A 19,060-nucleotide genomic window follows, 5' to 3' on the forward strand; every position below is an offset into this window, starting at 1 on the left:
TTTACTGTTAAAGGTTATGTTGATTCAGATTATACAGGTGATCTTGATAAAAGTAAGTCCACCACAGGTTATGTGTTTACTCTTGCTGGAGGAGCTGTAAGCTGGGTTTCAAAACTGCAATCTATTATGGCTACATCTACGACGGAAGCAGAATATGTAGCAGCTACACAAGCTAGCAAAGAGGTAATATGGATGCAGATGTTACTAGAGGAGCTCGGGCACAAACAAGAGAAGATTGCTCTGTTTTGTGACAGTTAGAGCGCTTTACATCTTGCAAAGAATCTGGCATTTCATTCAAGGACAAAGCACATACGAGTTCAGTATCACTTTGTTCGTGAGAAGGTGGAAGAAGACAGTGTGGATATTCAGAAAATTAACACTGATGACAATCTAGCAGATATGTTTACGAAGCCGATCAACAGTAACAAGTTCATATGGTGTCGATCTTCTATTGGCCTAGCAGAAACGTAACATTGCAGTAGTTGGGTAGAAAGGATGGTGTGAAGACTTAATTGATTCTCAATTAAATCTTCAAGTGGAAGAATGCAAGATAGTCAAAACGCGTTTTGAACGCGTAGTCAAAAAAGAAACAAAACGTATTTTGAACGCGTAGTCAAAAAGGGAGGTTCAATATGCGGATTTTACGCGTTTCTAGTTTCCTATTAATAGAGGACTTCTTGCCCTCATTTAAATCATCCCAGAAAGAGAGAGTAAGAGTACAAAGAGAGTTATACACCAAGATAAATATTGTAGTCTTGAATGTCCTCTTTAGTAGTTGTTTCTTTTACAAGAGAGGAGTGTTAATTGTTGTTTTCTCCTTGTATTTGAGAGCAGTGTACTCCATTTTTTAATAGTGAGATCCTTCTACCCCGTGGTTTTTCCCCTCTATCAGTTAGAAGGGTTTCCAAGTAAAATTCTCATGTCCAATTTATTTTTATTATTTTCATCATATCAAACTTTAATTGTAATGCTTCCTCCCCAAACATATACATTGGAACTTCTCTCTTGTTTTCTGAAAGTGTTCGTTCAGACAGATAACTTTGTTGCAATACGAAGTTTATTGTTCTAGTAATAATTAGTTATCTGGGGACCCTAAATATATAGAAGGTTTTGCTAACCTAATACTTGAACTAGTAGGATAGCACTCTTCCCATTTTAAAATTTCCTTATATGTCCCTAATATTTTATTATAACAGATTATATTTATATATTATTACTGAAGCTGAACAATTAAATGTACTCTTATCAGTTATAAAAATTAGTCGTCTGAGTAATAATATTAAAGAACCATAAAATATATACTTGAACTACAACACTTTGTTTTTAGTAAGTTCCTTTCAACTTCCTTCCTTACTATGGCTTAGTATTACACTTTTGGCCTCTTTCAAGTGTAGATCAATTATAACATAAAAGAGAGAGTCAGATAGATATGACATTAAATAAATATTAATAATCTATCAATGTCACAATTAACAGAATTACTATTTTTTTTTCTTTCAGAAATCACATTAAAAGTAGAGAAAATATTTTCCCAAAATACGCAATGGACGACTAACAAATCTTTTCCCGTTCCCTTTTTGTCCTTGTGATATAAATAATTATTTAAATAATTGCTATTACTATTTTTTATTTTTGGCATGACAACAATTCTTTCCAATTTCTGCATTGCTTTTAACATAATTAAGGTGATATTTGATCTATTTCTGATAGTTAGCAATAAAGTTGAAATATATATATATATATATATATATATATATATATATATATATATATATAGCATAAAGAAGGTGATGTAGCATTTCTATGATCTCCATTCATATATTATTATTTTTTACCTTTTTGGGGCCTTTTCCTTATTTAAATTAATTATTTTTTTGGCCTTTTCCTTATTTTAATTAATTATTTTATTGTATAAGTAAATTACTTAATTTATTACAAATAAATATTTTAATATTGGGGGAATAATTACAACAAAAACTCTTCACATGCCAATGAGTAACTATCCATAACTCACATCTCTCTAATTTCTTAAATATTTTATTAATGGAGAATAATTACAACAAAATCTCTTCACATGTCAATGAATAACTATTCATAAGTCACGCCTCTCTAATTTCCACTTTTAATAAATTAATTTTTCTTTTTTCTCCTTTCTTTGACGTTCTTTTAATTATAAAATGACAATATTTTAAGTATTTTTCTCTTTATATATATATATATATAAAACAAAAACTAGGTATAAATAAGGTGATGTGACACCTCTCTATAGCTAGCAATTAAATTTATATTTTTTTCTCCTTTTTTTTTGAATTTTTAATACACAATTTACACCTCTCTATGGCTAGCAACTAAATTTATCGTTTTTATCCTGTCTTTTTTTTTGAATTTTTAATTCATAATTTACTTACTAAATAACTTTAAAAAATCTCACATCTCACAAAATAAACATTGCACTAAAACCACGTAAATCAGCTTAATCAATTCTTTATACATGAATCATCTTTGTGATAATTAAAAATCATTAATTACAGTTAATCAGTTATGAACGTAAAAGAGTAATGAATGGATAACGTAAAAAATGAGAAAGCCATAGGCTCACAGCCAACTATAATCCAATTAATTGCATTTATGCTTTCAAAATTTGTGGTGAGAAAGACCTAATTTCTTTTCACTGCCTATGGGGTATTCTATAAATCTATTTTCATTGCTTCCAATACTTACCGCCAGAAAGCCAGAATGAATTTTATGTTTGCTCGTTTCTCTTTTATCCTCTTCTAAATAATTAAAATTTCTTTTTTTAAAAAATAAATAAATAAATTATTTTTAAAAAGTATTTCATATTTTAAAATTTTCATTTTTTACCCATTCCTATCTCAACCACCCTACAACCCCCCCTCCCCCCCTCCCCCCCAAAAAATAAATTAAAAACTTTCTTTTTAAAAAAAAATATTTCAAAAAATTTAAAATTTTCATTTTTTTACCCCACCCCTCACCTCACCCTACCAGCCCTACCCCCACCCTCACCGCCCCCTCCCCCGCCCTACAAAAAATTTTAAAAAATATTTTTGAAAAATATTTCAAATTTTAAGAAAATTTTATTTTTTTATCCAACTCCACCCCATACCCCTAACCCCCACCCCTAACTCCTACCCCCCCCCCCCCCACAAAAAAAATTAAAAATTTATTTTTGAAAATATTTCAAATTTTAAAAATTTCATTTTTACCCCACCTCCTACGCCGACCCCCTGACTCCGCACCCCACCAGCCCCCCCTCCCCTCCCCACAAAAAATAAAATAAAATCAATATTTAAAAGAATAAAATTATTTGAAAGTTAGGTCTCGAGTCGGGTGTGGTCGAATTTCGGTTCGAAAGTCAGGATCGAGTCTAAATTTGAAAGTAGAATCTTTAGTTGAAAGTCTAGTTAAGTCCCACATTAGGTGTCGTGGTCAGATCCCGAGTCAATTACTAGGGTTGATTTCCTAAACAAAATTGTACTCTACACCCAAAAATAAAAGATATTTTCTAAAAATTATTTTCATTCACTAACCAAACAATAGAAAATATTTTTCGGAAAATATTTGTCAATAACCACCCAAACATGAGAAAATAAGTTAGAAACCAACTTGTTTTCCAAGAAAACATTTTCTAGGAAAACATTTTCCATGGAAAACATTTCCCCATACCAAACACACCCTTTATTTTCCTTTTAGTGACATAGAAAGTTATTTATGTGTATTCTCATTTCTTTCACTCTATGACATATTAAGAGGCAAATTCATATGTGTTAGATTTTATTTTTTCCTCACTGATTTTTTTTTTACTTTAGTTTAATATTGGTAGTATTTTGATTTTGTTGTTGTAGTAGGACTTCTTATTTTTCTAACATACATGACTTTTTAGATCTAGTTTGATTTGGACAATTGTGTCTTACATTTTGATTTTGGAATGTATTCTGAATATTGCTCCTACTTCAAAGAAAGAAGGTGTTATATTGTCATTAGAAATTTAGTCACCTTTAACCCTATGTTGGTTCCTTGTCTTCCCTCCTTCAATCTTTCTATAGTGGTATAAATGGTACAACTAGTAAACTCTTCGTTTTTGTTTATTTTACTTTCTGTGATAATGACATTAAACATTATCAATTTTTCAATATAGAAAAAATGGACAAAAGTTATTTCCTATTTATGTGACGGTGGCTAAGATAATTAGAAAGCTATAGCAAAATACTTGCGGTGAGTAAAAAAATAATTTCACTTTTAAATAAAATAGTATGATTGTAAAAGCGTAAAAATACAAACTAAAAAAATCTCTCCAAGTAGAATTCAAAGCTATATCCAATCGGTTAATAATCGACCTCTATCACTGAGCTACTAAAGAATAACGAGTTTAATGTTGGAAGCCATCTTTTCGTCTCATAGATCAAGGTTGAAATGAACAGGACATGATATACATTGATATCTCAACTTGATTTGTTGATTGATTCTTGATGACAAGCATACAGACAACAGTACAGATCCATTTATGCTTTTATTTTTAGCTAGTTTGGTTGCTTTAGAACGGTCAACATATTCGCTTTGAGCTGAAGCACACGCTTCCCATTGAGAGCTTCTTCTTCTTTTGTACATTTGTGTGCCCAACAAAAAGCCAAATTTTAAGCTTCCACATGCCTTACAATGAAGAAGCCCCAGCCCCTCAATACCGTACACGTCTTCTTCAGCTTTTATAGAAAAAAACTTTTTTTATGTGAGGATCAGACTAAAACTAGGCTTGCAAATTTCCAAAATCCATAGAAACAAGAAATAACTAAAGCCGAAATCCTTGTTGAATGTTGTCTGCGAGAAAGAGCATCTACTCCTATATTTGCGCATTCAGACTTAAAAACAACAAGAAGAAAAAAGCTCAAATAAGTTATGAAACTTTGAGAAAATACTCATTTATATCATCCGTTAATAGTTGAACTTAATCATGCCTCTATCGTTACAGAAAGGATGCATTCTTGTCATTATTTTTCAAGTTTGATGGTCTTGCAAGACTATTTTTCCACGTGGCCTCTAATTAGGGTCCAAGTAATCAAAATTAAGCTGATAAAAAAAATTCAAATATGTCATTAAACTTTGAAAAAAGTTCCTCTATATCATCCGTTAATAGTTGAGTTCAACCATGTCAGTATCATTATGAATGGACCAAAATTAAACTGACTTAATTTAGTTAAATTTGAAATTAAAACTTGACCCATTAACATCATACCCGACCTACCCTAACCCATTTCCATTTATTTCTTTCCCAAATCCTTAGATCGATCAATTGGCAAAAAACTAACAGATTGGGTTCAAAATATTACTTACAGAATACTAAGCAAACAAGAGATTGACACTGAATTGTGCAAGAATTTGTAGGAATAAGAAGAAAAAAAAGAAAAGAAACGAACTCAAAAAAAGAAAAGAAACGAACTTTACTACAACCCAAGTGATACTATGGAGTTCAAGATCGAACCCACTGTTAGAATCTCTCCATGAATCTGAATTTAACACACTAAACTACTTTGAGCTACAAAGAATTTGATTAGAAGAAGTATTAGATTCATTACTGAAGCAACTCTAAGGCTGCTATTTATACAAATGCTTACAAGTTGTTGCAGCTAACAAACTTCACACTTAACATACAAATCACATGTGAGCTAAGTTAGTTACAACTAACTAATTGACAGTTGTACCCTCTATTCTTCAATTAGATTTAATACTCCCCCTCAACTAGGATGAAAAATGTCAAGAACTTCTAGCTTGGAAAGAAGGAACTGATGCTGTGCTAACCCCAATGCTTTTGTAAGTAAGTCTGCCAACTAAGATTTAGTTCCAACATATTCTGTCTTGATCAAGCCATCCTTGAGCTTTTCCCTCACAAAATGGCAGTCGATCTCTATATGCTTGGTTCTCTTATGAAAAATTGGATTGGAGGTAATTTGTATGGCTGACTTGGTGTCATAGCACAGCCTAACTGGTGTTGTGATGTCCATTCTGAGTTCTTTAAGCAGTCCTACCCACCAAATAATCTCTGCTACTGCTCTTGCCATGCTTCTATATTCAGTCTCTATTGAACTCATATTCACTTTGTGCTGCTTCTTGGATTTCCATGAAATCAGTGATTCACCAAGCTGTATCACATAACATGTTATTGATCTTCTGGTATTGGGGCAAGCTGCCCAATCTGAGTCACAAAAAACTATCAAATTATTGATTGAACCTCTCTTCAGTAATACTCCTTGTCCTGGTGATTTCTTCAAATATCTTAGTATACTTAAAGCTGCATCCCAGTGTGATTTTTTTGGCCTTTGCATGAATTGACTAAGAACTTGAACAGCAAAACATATATTAGGCCTACTGATTATCAAATAGATCAACTTCCCAATTAGATACCGGTAGTAGTGAGTGTCATCTAGAATAAGATCATCAGTTTTACCTACTACTGAATCATACTCCACTATAGTTAGTTTCATGTTTACCTCCATAGGAGTAGAAGTTGGTCTGGCACCACTCAGGCCTACTGTGGAGAGTAACTCCAATGTATACTTCTTTTGGTTAAGTAGGATTCCTTTTTTTGACCTCAACACTTCAATCCCTAGAAAATATCTGAGTTGTCCTAAATCTTTCACCTTGAACTTTCCATGTAAGGTCTATTGAGCTTCATCTATCATCTTTGGGACAATATCATTATCTGCATATTTGGTAAACAATGAATGATCATGTGAACTTTGAGTATACCCTGCTTCTATCAAGGCTGTAGACAACTTTATATTCCATTGTCTAGATGCTTGTTTTAGACGATACAGTGATTTCATAAGCTTACACACCCTTGTCTCCCCCTGCTTGTGAAATTCCTGAGGTAAAGACATGTAAACATCTTCATATAGATCACCTTGTAAGAAGGCATTATTGATATCCATTTGCCTCAAAGGCTAGTTATTGGAAGCACCAATGCTGATAATTGTTCTCACTGTTACCATCTTTGCAACAGGTGAAAAAGTCTCATGATAATCTAAACCTTCCTTCTGATTATAGCCCTTGGCTACTAATCTAGTTTTTTATTTATCCACTGTGCCATCTGCCTTGTATTTTATCTTAAAAACCCATTTAAAACCAATAGCCTGCTTCCAAAAGGCAAGTCAACTATCTCCCAAATGTGATTACTTTCTAAAGCATTAATCTCATTTGTCATTGCTGCAATCCATCTGTCATCCTGAGAAGCCTCCTAAAAAGACTTAGGTTCTGTAGCTGATGAGAAAGTACTCAAGTAAGCTTGGTAAGGAAATGACAAGTGAGAGTAGTCTATGTAATTTGAGATAGGATAGGAACAACTAGCAGAAGGTTTAGAAGATTTGGAAGTAGTAACATAGTCATTAAGCCAAGTAAGCTGCTTAGTAGTCCTAGTGGTCCTGATAGTGGTAGGAACTGCTGTCTGAACCTTCAATGGTATAGATACCTCAACTACTGGGGATGTTTTTACTAGACACTTGTTATCTGAATTAGCTACAAGGTGTGGTTCTGTAAAAACATGATCTTTTGGTGTTTGTTCTGCAACACATTCAATATTGTACTCAGAGGAGTGAGCAGGTATGGAGGATGTATGAGTATCACTAGTCATCTCTATTGGTTGATCCAACATAATAGGTTGGACACACCTAGATGTAGAATTTAAATCCACTGAAGCAGTTAATTCAAACATGTCAATATCAACTGCTAAACTTCCTTCATGATAAGGAAATATATGTTCTTTGAATGATATATCTCTGCTTACAAAGAAAAATTTCTCAATGAGATCATATAAACTGTACCTCTTCTGAGTTTCTGAATATCCTAGAAACACAACCTTCTAGATCTAGGTGCAAACTTGTCCTCTTTGGGAAGTCTAGTGGCATAACATAGAAACCAAACACTTTCAAATGATCAAGACTAGGAGCCCGTTTGGATGGGCTTAAAAAATGACTTTTATATATGAAGTGTTTTTAGAACTTTTAAGTGCTGAAAGTTATTTTTATAAATAAACAGTTGAGTGTTTGGATAAAAGTGCTTATGCTGAAAATAAGTTGTTGATGTGTTTGGCAAATAAGTGCTGTTAAGCACTTATTTTCTGTCAAAATGACCGAAATACCCTTAAAGTTGTTAACACCATAATAAGTTGATTTAAAAGATTTTTAAACTCTAAAGGTGATTTAAATCAAAAGTAATTTATATTGTAAAATCACTTTCATTATAAAATGTTTATATAAGTTAATTTTTGTATAAATACATGTTACTTAAGGGGGTGCGTGAGCTAAAAGAATACTTATTTTTGGAATGAAGAGTTGTGTATTAATTATGAGAATATTAATTAAACCATTCTTCTTCCTCCAACAGATATATCCTATGTTAATGGTGATTAAGGGCTCATATTTGCTGTATTTCTTAACAAAGCAAAAGGGAAAAGTGACACCGCCATGGTTGCAGACACCAGTTTGCTATTCAAAGCCTTAACTGGGTCGCCCTGCCAAGATATGGGTCAAATTTTTCTCAATGTCGTGATTGAAAAATAGACCAGAAAGGAATCAATCAATCATCATAGCCCCTTTATAACATCAGCAACACAAAAAAGGGAGAAAGAAAAAGAGAAAAAGCAAGAGCAAAAAGAGTATTAACGTGTGTTTGGATGAAGGTATAATATTTGTTTTTCTTGTATATTTCAAAGGGTTGTTTGTTTTTTGTTCCATTAATGGAGAAATCACTGGCAAAGCAGAGATGGGCAACTACCCTTTTACAGAAAATTCCATTTTTCTCTGTCGCCTCATTCTTCTTCCTTGGCTATGCTTGAATTTCTTGGCTAGTCACCAAGATTGAAAGTCTGTTTAGCAGCCCAAGCAGAGTAATCAGATGAAGCCTTTTTATTAGTGGCAACATTGTAGAACTAACCAGCTGGACCACTGGGTTTGGAGGCTGCGCTGTTGTAGAAGATAATGAACAAAAACCGTGGAGGCTACATTGTTGCTGAAGAAATGAGGAACATATGTGAATTTTAGGGCTTTAGCTGAGAGGGTACTTTGGAAATTAAAATAAAATATAAGGGGTATAAAAGTAATTTTCATGATCAACGAAAATGGCTTTAAACCCTCTAAAAAAGTTAGGATTACTAACTTTTTATTTTTGGGTGACTTTAAGAACTTTATGGCTTAAATTTAGTATTTTAAGTTGGTAGTCAAACACCACAATAAGCTAAAAAGGGCTTATAAGTTTGTTTGACCAACTTATAATCCCATCCAAACGGGCTCTAGGTGGTTTCCTATGTAACAACTCATAAGGTGTCTTTCCTCCAAGCACATTAGTAGGTAATTTATTGATCAGATAGATTGTTGTTCTAATACATTTTCTCAGAAATGAATAGGCAATAAACTCTAATATCTTAGTGATCTAGCTACTTCTAGAATGTGTCTATATTTTCTCTCCACTATTCCATTCTGTTGAGTAGTATAAACACATCTACTTTGGTGCACAATCCCATGAGATGCAAGTAAATCAATGACAGAAGAATTAAAAAATTTTGAGCCATTATCAGACCTCAGTGTTTTCACAGACAAGGCTAATTGAGTTTTTATTAAATCAATGAAATCTTTTAGAGCTACAATGACTTCACTCTTAGAATTGATCAAACATATCCATATGTACCTGCTATGAATATATACTATAGTCACAAAGTAGTTCTTCCTATTATGAGTAAGCTTGTTATATGGACCCCATACATCAACATGAATCTGTTCAAGAAGGTTAGATGCTTTAATGCTACTGCCAGGAAATTTCAGTCTACATTGCTTTGCTAAAGAACATATCTCAAAGTTGTGATGAACACTCTTATTTGAGAGGTGTTTGAATGATTGAATGTGTTGTATTACTCCAGTTGATGCATGTCCTAGCCTCAAGTGCCATAGCTTTGCATCTGTATTTTTATTTTCAACTACAACTTCATTTATTGTGGACTTTATTGACTCCTTGAGTATGTACATACCTTTCTTCTCCCTATCAATCCCCAATACCTTGCCATTGAAGAGTCCTTAAAATACATAGAAATAAGGGAAAAAGGAAATTGAACAAGATAGTTCCTTGGTTAGTTTGGAGAGTGACAGTAGATAGAACTTGAAGTCTGGTACATACAACACATTCTTAAGTTCATGGCATTCTAAGATGCTTATAGTTCGTGTACCCTTGACATCACATCTATTACCTGTTGGTACTTGCACGCCACTAGAATTACTATTTTTTATTCTTCTAATAGTAGTTAGTAAATCTTCATTAGGTGTTATATGATGTGTGGCTCCACTATCAACTATCCATTCATAAACCTTACTAGATTTGGATAGCAATGAGGTGATACCTGACATATTAAAAGCATAGTTTGAACTTTTTATTCTATACATTTTGTCAACTAGATCCTAATATTGAGTTAGAGACGTGTATGGATGATGCATGATTCTCCATGTGCCTTTCAGTATTGGTAAAGTTATCAACATTCTTTGTAGATATGCATTTGCAGGTTTGAAATTGTTCTTAAAATCATCACCTCCTTTCCTTTTACTTTTGAAATCTGATGGATAACCAACAAGTCTGTAACAATCAGCTTTAAAATGGCATTTGAACCCACAGTGATCACAAATTATACCAGATGGTACAAATTTCTTTGGTTTGGATTTGTATTCCTGAGATCTTCCTACTAGAAGTGTCAATGCCTCCCTTGTTTTATCTATAACTCTAGTGCTCTTTGGCTTTCTTCTTTTGCTACTACAACATGTGCTTCATTCACAGTTACTACAGGTTTTCTAGTGAAGATACTACTTCCAATATTCCCAAAACTCTCATTCAATCCCATCAGGAATTGAAGCAACCTCTATGACTTTAGATGCTCCACATAAGGAGTAGAACTTTAAAAATTACATCCAGATGATGGAATATGTCACACCTCAGAAGGGTACCCTAGGCATGGCCGGCACTCTAAGGCTATTTCTAACCTCCGAGCGAACCACCTGGTCCAATCATACTGTAACACCCCTCAAAAATTTTCCCTAAAAATTCAAACCCTTCTTGTATGCGGGTAGGGTCAAACTCGTGTATTGAGGAGCGTATGCATGAGTCGAAATGAGTTTTTGAGAATTTGAGCAGCGTTAGAGGTGAGGTGGGGTCATGAAGGACCCCTAGGATCAAATTAAATCCAAAAGATTCGTCGTGACTAAGTTTGGGTAGGAGTTCGCATAAGGGGTCGACTTCTAACGACCCTATCTTTTGAAAGACGACAATCTGGGTGACCCATGACCCATCAAATCAAAGGTCGTTGAGTCTTCTTTCCAACGCCACCAAGAATGAAACTTTTGGAGTTCGTAGTCGAAAGGTATGACGATCCTAAGATGAACTAGCACAACAGAGATTTTCAAGCCTAGGTTGCAATTGCTGGAAAACTGGGCTTGGCGCCGCAGTGGTGCGACACGCCACTATCGCGCCAGAAACATGCCTCAGTAGTTTGGGCTCTGGCGCGGTGCACCACTAAAAGTTGTGCAGGGTTTTTCAGGCCAAATTCCTAGAACTCAGAACAATGGCCTTGGTTCTGTAAGGGCGCGATGCGCCACTATCGCGCCAGAAACATGCCACAGTAGTTTGGTCTCTGGCGCGGCGCACCACTATGAGGTGCGCAGGTTTTAGGCGTATTCAGCCTGGCACTGCAATGGCGCGACGCACCACTATCGCGCTAGGTGAATTTTTAGCCTATTTTCAGGACTTTTGAGGAGGGGCAATTTAGGAACTTACCCAAATTATATATGTATTGCCTTTGGTATTTTGGGAACACATTTCTCAGCCTCACTCTCTCTCTAAAAAGCCCTAGGAGCTTCTCTCCCTCTCTCTTCTTCTTCTTCCCTATTTCCAACAAAAAGAGTTCCAAGAGCTTCAAGATTTGAGTTCTCCATCGAAGACCCAACACCAAGGTTTCTTCAAATCTTCTCTAAGGTATGTAAGGCTATCCAAAACATGGGTTGAGTCCACCCATGTGCCCTATTCTTGCTTTGAGGTTAGATGTTCATGAAAATGGAGTTTTTTGGTATGGTCTAAGTTTAAATGAGTTTTGTCCCCTATTTATTTGATTCTATATGTATTGATGTTGTTGAGTTAAGAAATTCCCAAAATGAGCCTTTATGTGAGTATGAGTTGATGAAAACGAGTTGCTAAATATGTTCCATTGATCTTCTTGACTATGTAGATTTTGATAAAGGATGTTATTTTCTTTAAAATGTTGCTTATTATAAAAAAGGTAAATTTAAAGTCTTGAAATTGTGATGAGTCTCAAAGATTTCTCATATGGATGGAGGAAATGATTGATTATATCTAGATGTTGCTATATATGTGAATTTAAATTTCTTTTGAAGATATGATTGAAATTGATCGGATAGTATGATTAGAAGAGATTTGATTGTGATAGAGTTGATGAGTTGACAAGGTTGTAATGAGACTTGTCGATGTGATTTGATTGAGTTGATTGGATGGAGTTTTATGAGCATTGAGTCTTGGGAGAAGTATCGAGCACCGAATTGGGCAAGAATATAGTCCATACTCGAACCCAATAACTGCGTTGCCAAACGTAGGGGGGATGGAACCGTTAAAGTCGGATGCTTCCCCGAGAGATTTGTCTTGACATTATAGGACCTGGTTGGATTGGATCCATGATTTATTGATTCATTCATACCTTGGCAAAGTATGAATGGACGCGACAACAACGTCGGTTTGTTGTACTTTCACTGGCTCATAAGTGATGGTTGTCGGTTAAGAAAAACTCCCAAATAGGTCTTGATAGTACTCTGAGTCAGATTGAGTTGAATTGTATGTGATTGGTCCCGTCTAAATCATATTCTTGTTTAGACTTAGGACATTTGATTGAGTTGTTATTCCTCTTGAGTTGAGCTTCCGAGTTGATAAATTCTTCCTTGATATTCGTTGTATTCGGCCATTTTACATACTCGTACATTCCATGTACTGACGCCATTTGGCCTGCATCGTTTCATGATGCAGAGACAGGTACTAGAGATCATCAACCGACGTTCCGTTGAAGATCCTCATACACTTTCAGCCAGTTTGTGAGTCCTCCTAGTTCCCGAAGGATATTGAGCCTTCTTGTACAGTTTTATTGTCCTTTCTTTTATTTAGATTGTTGGTAGCCATGGATTTGTCATTGGCACCTTTTAGACTTGGATAGAGGCTTCATAGACTGGAGTGTGGGGAGGTTGAGTGGTTAATCCGAGGAGTCTTATTATTTTTGTTGTTGAATTGATGAATGCTTGGCCTTCGTCCCTCATATTGCGAATAGTATTTCGTTAATTGAGTTTCCGCTAAGAGAATGTGATTGAATGAATGTGTGACTAGACCAGGTGGTTCGCTCGGAGGTCAAGAAGGGCCTTCGGGTGCCGGTTACGTCTAGGGTACCCTCCCAGGGCGTGAGAAATATGGTATCAGAGCCTAGAGTTCAAGTGTCCTAGGGAGTCTATGAAGCCGTGTGTAGTAGAGTCTTACTTATGGGTGTGTTGTGCACCACACTTATAAGTAGGAGGCTATAGGACATTAGGAATTGTTTCACTTCTTTCATACTCTGACTTCGTTCGATAGAGTTAAAACTCTATAAGACTCCTTTCTAATTCGTGCGTTTGTACGTTACAGATAATGCCTCCAAAACGTATTGCTAGCCAGAGGAATGTCGATAACGCCGAGATGCCCCAGTCCAAGGCACACCCGACAAGGGCTAGAGGCCGACCTGCGAGATACTCGGAGGCACCCCAAGTGCCATCTACTCCAGCTGCACCCACATCAGAGGCAGAATTTCGAGGGGCAATTACAATGCTCACGCAACTAATGGCTGCCCGAAGTGGTAATCAGAGTTCGCCGACTCTTAGCTCTAGCTCCCAAGAGACATCTGCTGCCACTAGAATTAGAGACTTTCTGAGGATGAATCCACCGGCATTCACGGCTTCTAAGGTGGATGAATATCCCCAAAACTTTATTGATGAGATGTGGAAAATTCTAAAAGCTATGCATGCTACAGAAATTGAGGGGGTTGAGTTGGTGTCTTATCAACTCAAAGATGTGGCAAACATTTGGTATAACCAATGGGAACAAGGTAGGGGCGAGGATGCCGAACTTGCTAGGTGGGATGAATTTGAGGGAGCCTTTCTTGACCACTTCTTTCCCCAAGAATTGAGAGAAGCGAAAGTGGAGGAATTTGTGAATCTGAAGCAGGAGGGTATGACTATTAAGGAGTATGGCCTGAAGTTCATCCAGCTGTCCAGGTATGCTCCCGAAATGACCCCAGCTATGAGGTCAAAGATGAGGAAGTTTGTCTTCAATTTGGGGAGACATGTGAAGAAGGAATGCAAAGCGGCGTTGTTAATCTCCGATATTAATATTTCAAGGTTAATGGTGTACGTCCAACAGGTGGAAGAGGAGAAGAGGAAAGACAAAGAGGAACATCTGAGCAAAAAGGCAAGATCATCTGCGCATGAGAGTGAGCAGAGGTAAAGCAAGGGCAACAGGTCCTTCTTCCAGAAGAGGCCTTCCAACTATGCCTCATCTACCGCCAGTGCACCGATGCCGCAGAACAGGTATGATCGGCAGGGACAAGATTGCCAGAATTTCAGACCCCAGGGTTCTCAATCCCAAGTTAGCATGGGTCAAGGTGCGCAAGGGAAGCCACCATGCGTCAAGTGTGGTAAGCTTCACTTGGGAGAGTGCAGAGCAGGAAGGATGGGTTGTTATAAATGCGGCCAAATAGACCATTTTCAGAAGAAGTGTCCAGCATGGGGGAACAGAGCCCAGTTCTCCACCACCGCACCACCAGCTAGGGGTAATCAGAGGGGCGCTACTTCAGGTACGAGTGGAGGTACAAACCGCCTATATGCCATGGGCAGTCGCCAAGATCAGGAGAGCTCTCCAAACGTCATGACGGGTATGATTCAAGTCTCTTCTTTTGATTGTTATGTATTGATGGATCCGGGTGCCACCCTATCTTTTGTGACTCCTTATGTGGTTAGTAAATTCAATAAAATTCCTGAACGTCTTCTTGAGCCTTTTAGTGTGGCCACTCCTGTCGGTGATTCTGTCTTAGCTGAGAGAGTCTACAGAGATTGCACTGTGTCCATTTATCATAGGGATACCTTGGCCGACCTAGTTGAATTGGACATGGTTGATTTTGACGTGATCCTTGGTATGAATTGGCTCTATGTCTGTTATGCCTCTATTGATTATAGAACTCAGATTATCATGTTCAAATTCCCGAATGAGGTTGTCATAGAGTGGAAGGGCAGTCCTGTTATACCTAAGGGTAAGTTTATTTCATACCTTAGGGCCAGGAAGCTAATCTCAAAAGGGAGTGTTTATCATATTGTCCGAGTGAAAGGTGACAATATTGAGTCTCCATCCCTTGAGTCGGTTACAATTGTTAACGAGTTTCCGGATGTCTTTCCTGAAGATCTGCCTGGAGTCCCTCCTGATAGGGAGATTGACTTCGGGATTGATGTTCTTCCTGATACCCAGCCTATCTCAATTCCTCCATATAGAATGGCTCCAGCTGAGTTAAAAGAGTTGAAGGAGCAATTGAAGGACTTGCTAGATAAGGGATTCATTAGGCCGAACGTCTCACCATGGGGTGCTCCCGTCCTATTTGTGCGAAAGAAGGATGGGTCCCTTAGGATGTGCATTGATTACAGGCAGCTGAACAAGGTCACCATAAAGAATAAGTACCCTCTCCCCAGAATATATGACTTATTTGACCAACTTCAGGGTGTCACTTATTTCTCAAAGATAGACCTGAGATCCGGCTACCATCAGTTGAAGGTGAGGGAGTGTGATATTTTGAAGACCGCTTTTTGGACTCGTTATGGCCACTTCGAATTTTTTGTCATGTCCTTCGGGTCGACTAATGCCCCCGCAGATTTTATGGATCTCATGAACCGAGTGTTTAAACCATATCTTGATATGTTTGTGATTGTATTCATAGATGATATTCTGGTCTACTCCAAGAATGAAGAGGAGCACGCCTATCATCTTAGAGTCATTTTACAAACTTTGAAAGACCAGGTAATGTATGCAAAGTTCTCTAAATGTGAATTTTGGCTTGCATCAGTGGCCTTCCTAGGCCACATTATATCTGGAGATGGCATACAGGTTGACGCCCAGAAGATTGAAACTGTGAAGAATTGGCCCAGACCCACATCCTCGACAGAGATAAGAAGCTTCTTGGGTTTGGCCGGCTATTATCGAAGGTTTGTAGAGGGATTCTCATCCATATCATCACCATTGACGAAGCTGACCCAAAAGAAGGCTAAGTTCCAATGGTCCGATACTTGTGAGGAGAGTTTCTAGAAACTGAAGGCCAAGCTAACCACTGCTCCTATCCTGACCTTACCCGACGGAATAGAGGGTTTTGTGGTCTACTGTGATGCATCCAGAATTGGGTTGGGCTGTGTGTTGATGCAAAGGGGGAAGGTGATAGCCTATGCTTCGAGACAGCTTAAGGTTCATGAGAGGAATTACCCAACTCATAACCTCAAACTGGCAGCCGTGGTATTCGCGCTTAAAATCTGGCGCCACTACTTGTATGAAGTGCATGTTGATGTATTTACCGATCACAAGAGCTTACAATATGTCTTCAACTAGACGGAACTTAACTTGAGGCAAAGGATATGGCTCGAGCTACTCAAGGACTACGACATGAGCATCCTCTACCATCCAGGTAAAGCTAATGTTGTTGCTGATGCTCTTAGCAGGTTGTCTATGGGTAGCACGGCCCATGTGGAGGAGGGAAGGAGGGAATTGGCGAAGGAGGTACATCGATTAGCCTAGTTGGGAGTTTGACTCAAAGAGAACAATGAAGGTGGAGTAAATATTTAAAATGGGGCTACGTCCTCCCTCGTAGCAGAGGTAAAGGAGAAACAAGATCAGGACCCCGTCCTCCTTCGGCTGAAAGAAGTTGTTCACAAACAAGGGTGATGGTTTTCACCGAAGGGGGAGATGGTGTGTTGAGGTACCGAAGTAGATTGTGTGTTCCTGATGTCAATGATGTTCGAGAGAGGATTATGGCCGAAGCGCATAGTTCCAGATACTCTATTCATCTAGGCTCCACAAAAATGTATCATGATTTGAGGGAAATCTATTGGTGGAGTGGGATGAAGAGGGATATTGTGGAATTTGTTTCCAAGTGCCCGAATTGTCAACAGGTGAAGGTTGAGCACCAAAGGCCATGTGGTTTAGCTCAAAACATAGAAATTCTGGAATGGAAGTGGGAAACGATCAACATGGACTTTATTACAGGTCTACCGAGGTCTCGAAAGCAACACGATTCCATTTAGGTGATTGTGGATAGAATGACGAAATCAGCTCACTTCTTGGCGGTTAAGACTACTGACACCGCAGAAGATTATGCAAAATTATACATCCAGGAGATCGTCAGATTGCATGGGGTTCCCTTGTCTATTATCTCAGACAGAGGAGCTCAATTCACTTCTCAATTTTGGAGATCTTTTCAGAAGGGGTTAGGTTTGAAGGTGAACTTGAGTACAGCCTTCCATCCTCAAATAGATGGCCAGGCAGAGCGCACCATCCAGACATTAGAAGATATGTTGAGGGCCTGTGTACTTGACTTCAAGGGAAGTTGGGATGATCACTTACCTCTCATAGAGTTTGCATATAATAATAGTTATCATGCAAGCATTCAAATGGCTCCTTATGAAGCTTTGTATGGAAGAAGGTGTAGATCTCTCATTGGGTGGTTTGAAGTCGGTGAAGACGAGTTGATTGGGCCTGACCTTGTTCACCAAGCCATGGAGAAGGTGAGAGTTATCAAAGATAGGCTAAAGACAGCCCAAAGCCACCAAAAATCTTACACTGATGTGAGGAAGAGAGACTTGGAGTTTGAGGTGGGAGATTGGGTGTACTTGAAAGTATCACCCATGAAGGGTGTCATAAGGTTTGGAAGGAAAGGAAAGCTTAGTCCTCGATATATTGGTCCTTACCATATTTTGAAGTGGATTGGGAGTGTTGCTTATGAGTTGGAGTTACCCTCGGAGTTAGCTTCTATTCATCCGGTGTTCCACGTTTCGATGTTGAAAAAGTGCTTGGGTGATCCCTCGTTGGTAGTCCCTATTGATAGCGTTGGAATTAAGGATAGCTTATCCTATGAAGAAGTTCCGATCCAAATTCTTGGTCGCCAAATTCGCAAATTGAGAAACAAAGAGGTTGCCTCAGTCAAGGTCCTGTGGAGGAATCAATTTATTGAGGAAGCCACATGGGAAGCGGAGGAAGCCATGAGATCTAAATATCCCCATCTATTCGTGTCTACCGAGGAGAATGTTGAAGGTAACGACATTTCCTTGACTTGAATTTATTAGTGCATTTTGAGTTTTGATTGATATTTGTTTGAAAATTTGATTGATTGAATGACTGAATGTTGATTGTGATCTGTACCCTGAGTCCATTCCAGGCCACTCGTCATTCGAGATGAATGATTCCAAGAGGGAGATAATGTAACACCCCTCAAAAATTTTCCCTAAAAATTCAAACCCTTCTTGTATGCGGGTAGGGTCGAACTCGAGTATTGAAGAGCGTATGCATGTGTTGAAATGAGTTTTTGAGAATTTGAGCAGCGTTAGAGGTGAGGTGGGATCATGAAGGACCCTAGGATCAAATTAAATCCAAAAGATTCGTCGTGGCTAAGTTTGGGTAGGAGTTCACATAAGGGGTCGACTTCTAACGACCCTATCTTTTGAAAGACGACAATCTGGGTGGCCCATGACCCATCAAATCAAAGGTAGTTGAGTCTTCTTTCCAACGCCACCAAGAATGAAACCTTTGGAGTTCGGAGTCGAAAGGTATGATAATCCTAAGATGAACTAGCACAATAGAGATTTTCAAGCCTGGGTTGCAATTGCTGGAAAACTGGGCTTGGTGCCGCAGTGGCGCGACGCGCCACTATCACGCAAGAAACATGCCTCAGTAGTTTGGACTCTGGCATAGCGCG

At 37.7% G+C, this 19,060-nt stretch overlaps 1 protein-coding gene and 1 long non-coding RNA gene across 2 annotated transcripts; both read right to left on the reverse strand.

The window, feature by feature from the left end:
- Positions 1-4,234: 4,234 nt before the first annotated feature.
- Positions 4,235-5,567, reverse strand: LOC129877331 (uncharacterized). The gene is made up of 2 exons (XR_008763525.1): positions 5,453-5,567; positions 4,235-4,874 (listed from the first exon to the last, which is right to left on the reverse strand). It is a non-coding gene; the product is annotated as an uncharacterized LOC129877331 (long non-coding RNA).
- Positions 5,568-5,840: 273 nt separating this feature from the next.
- Positions 5,841-6,494, reverse strand: LOC129875654 (secreted RxLR effector protein 161-like). Its single transcript, XM_055950937.1, has one exon. The coding sequence runs from the start codon at positions 6,492-6,494 to the stop codon at positions 5,841-5,843; it is 654 nt and encodes a 217-aa protein (XP_055806912.1).
- Between the last annotated feature and the right edge of the window lie 12,566 nt (positions 6,495-19,060).

The sequence above is a fragment of the Solanum dulcamara genome, chromosome 12 (assembly GCF_947179165.1).
Source record: "Solanum dulcamara chromosome 12, daSolDulc1.2, whole genome shotgun sequence".
NCBI classification, from domain to species: domain Eukaryota; kingdom Viridiplantae; phylum Streptophyta; class Magnoliopsida; order Solanales; family Solanaceae; genus Solanum; species Solanum dulcamara.

Bases quoted from the DNA above. Each gene is read 5' to 3' on its own strand.
- LOC129875654 (XM_055950937.1), bottom strand. From the start codon at position 6,494: ATGAAACTAACTATAGTGGAGTATGATTCAGTAGTAGGTAAAACTGAT.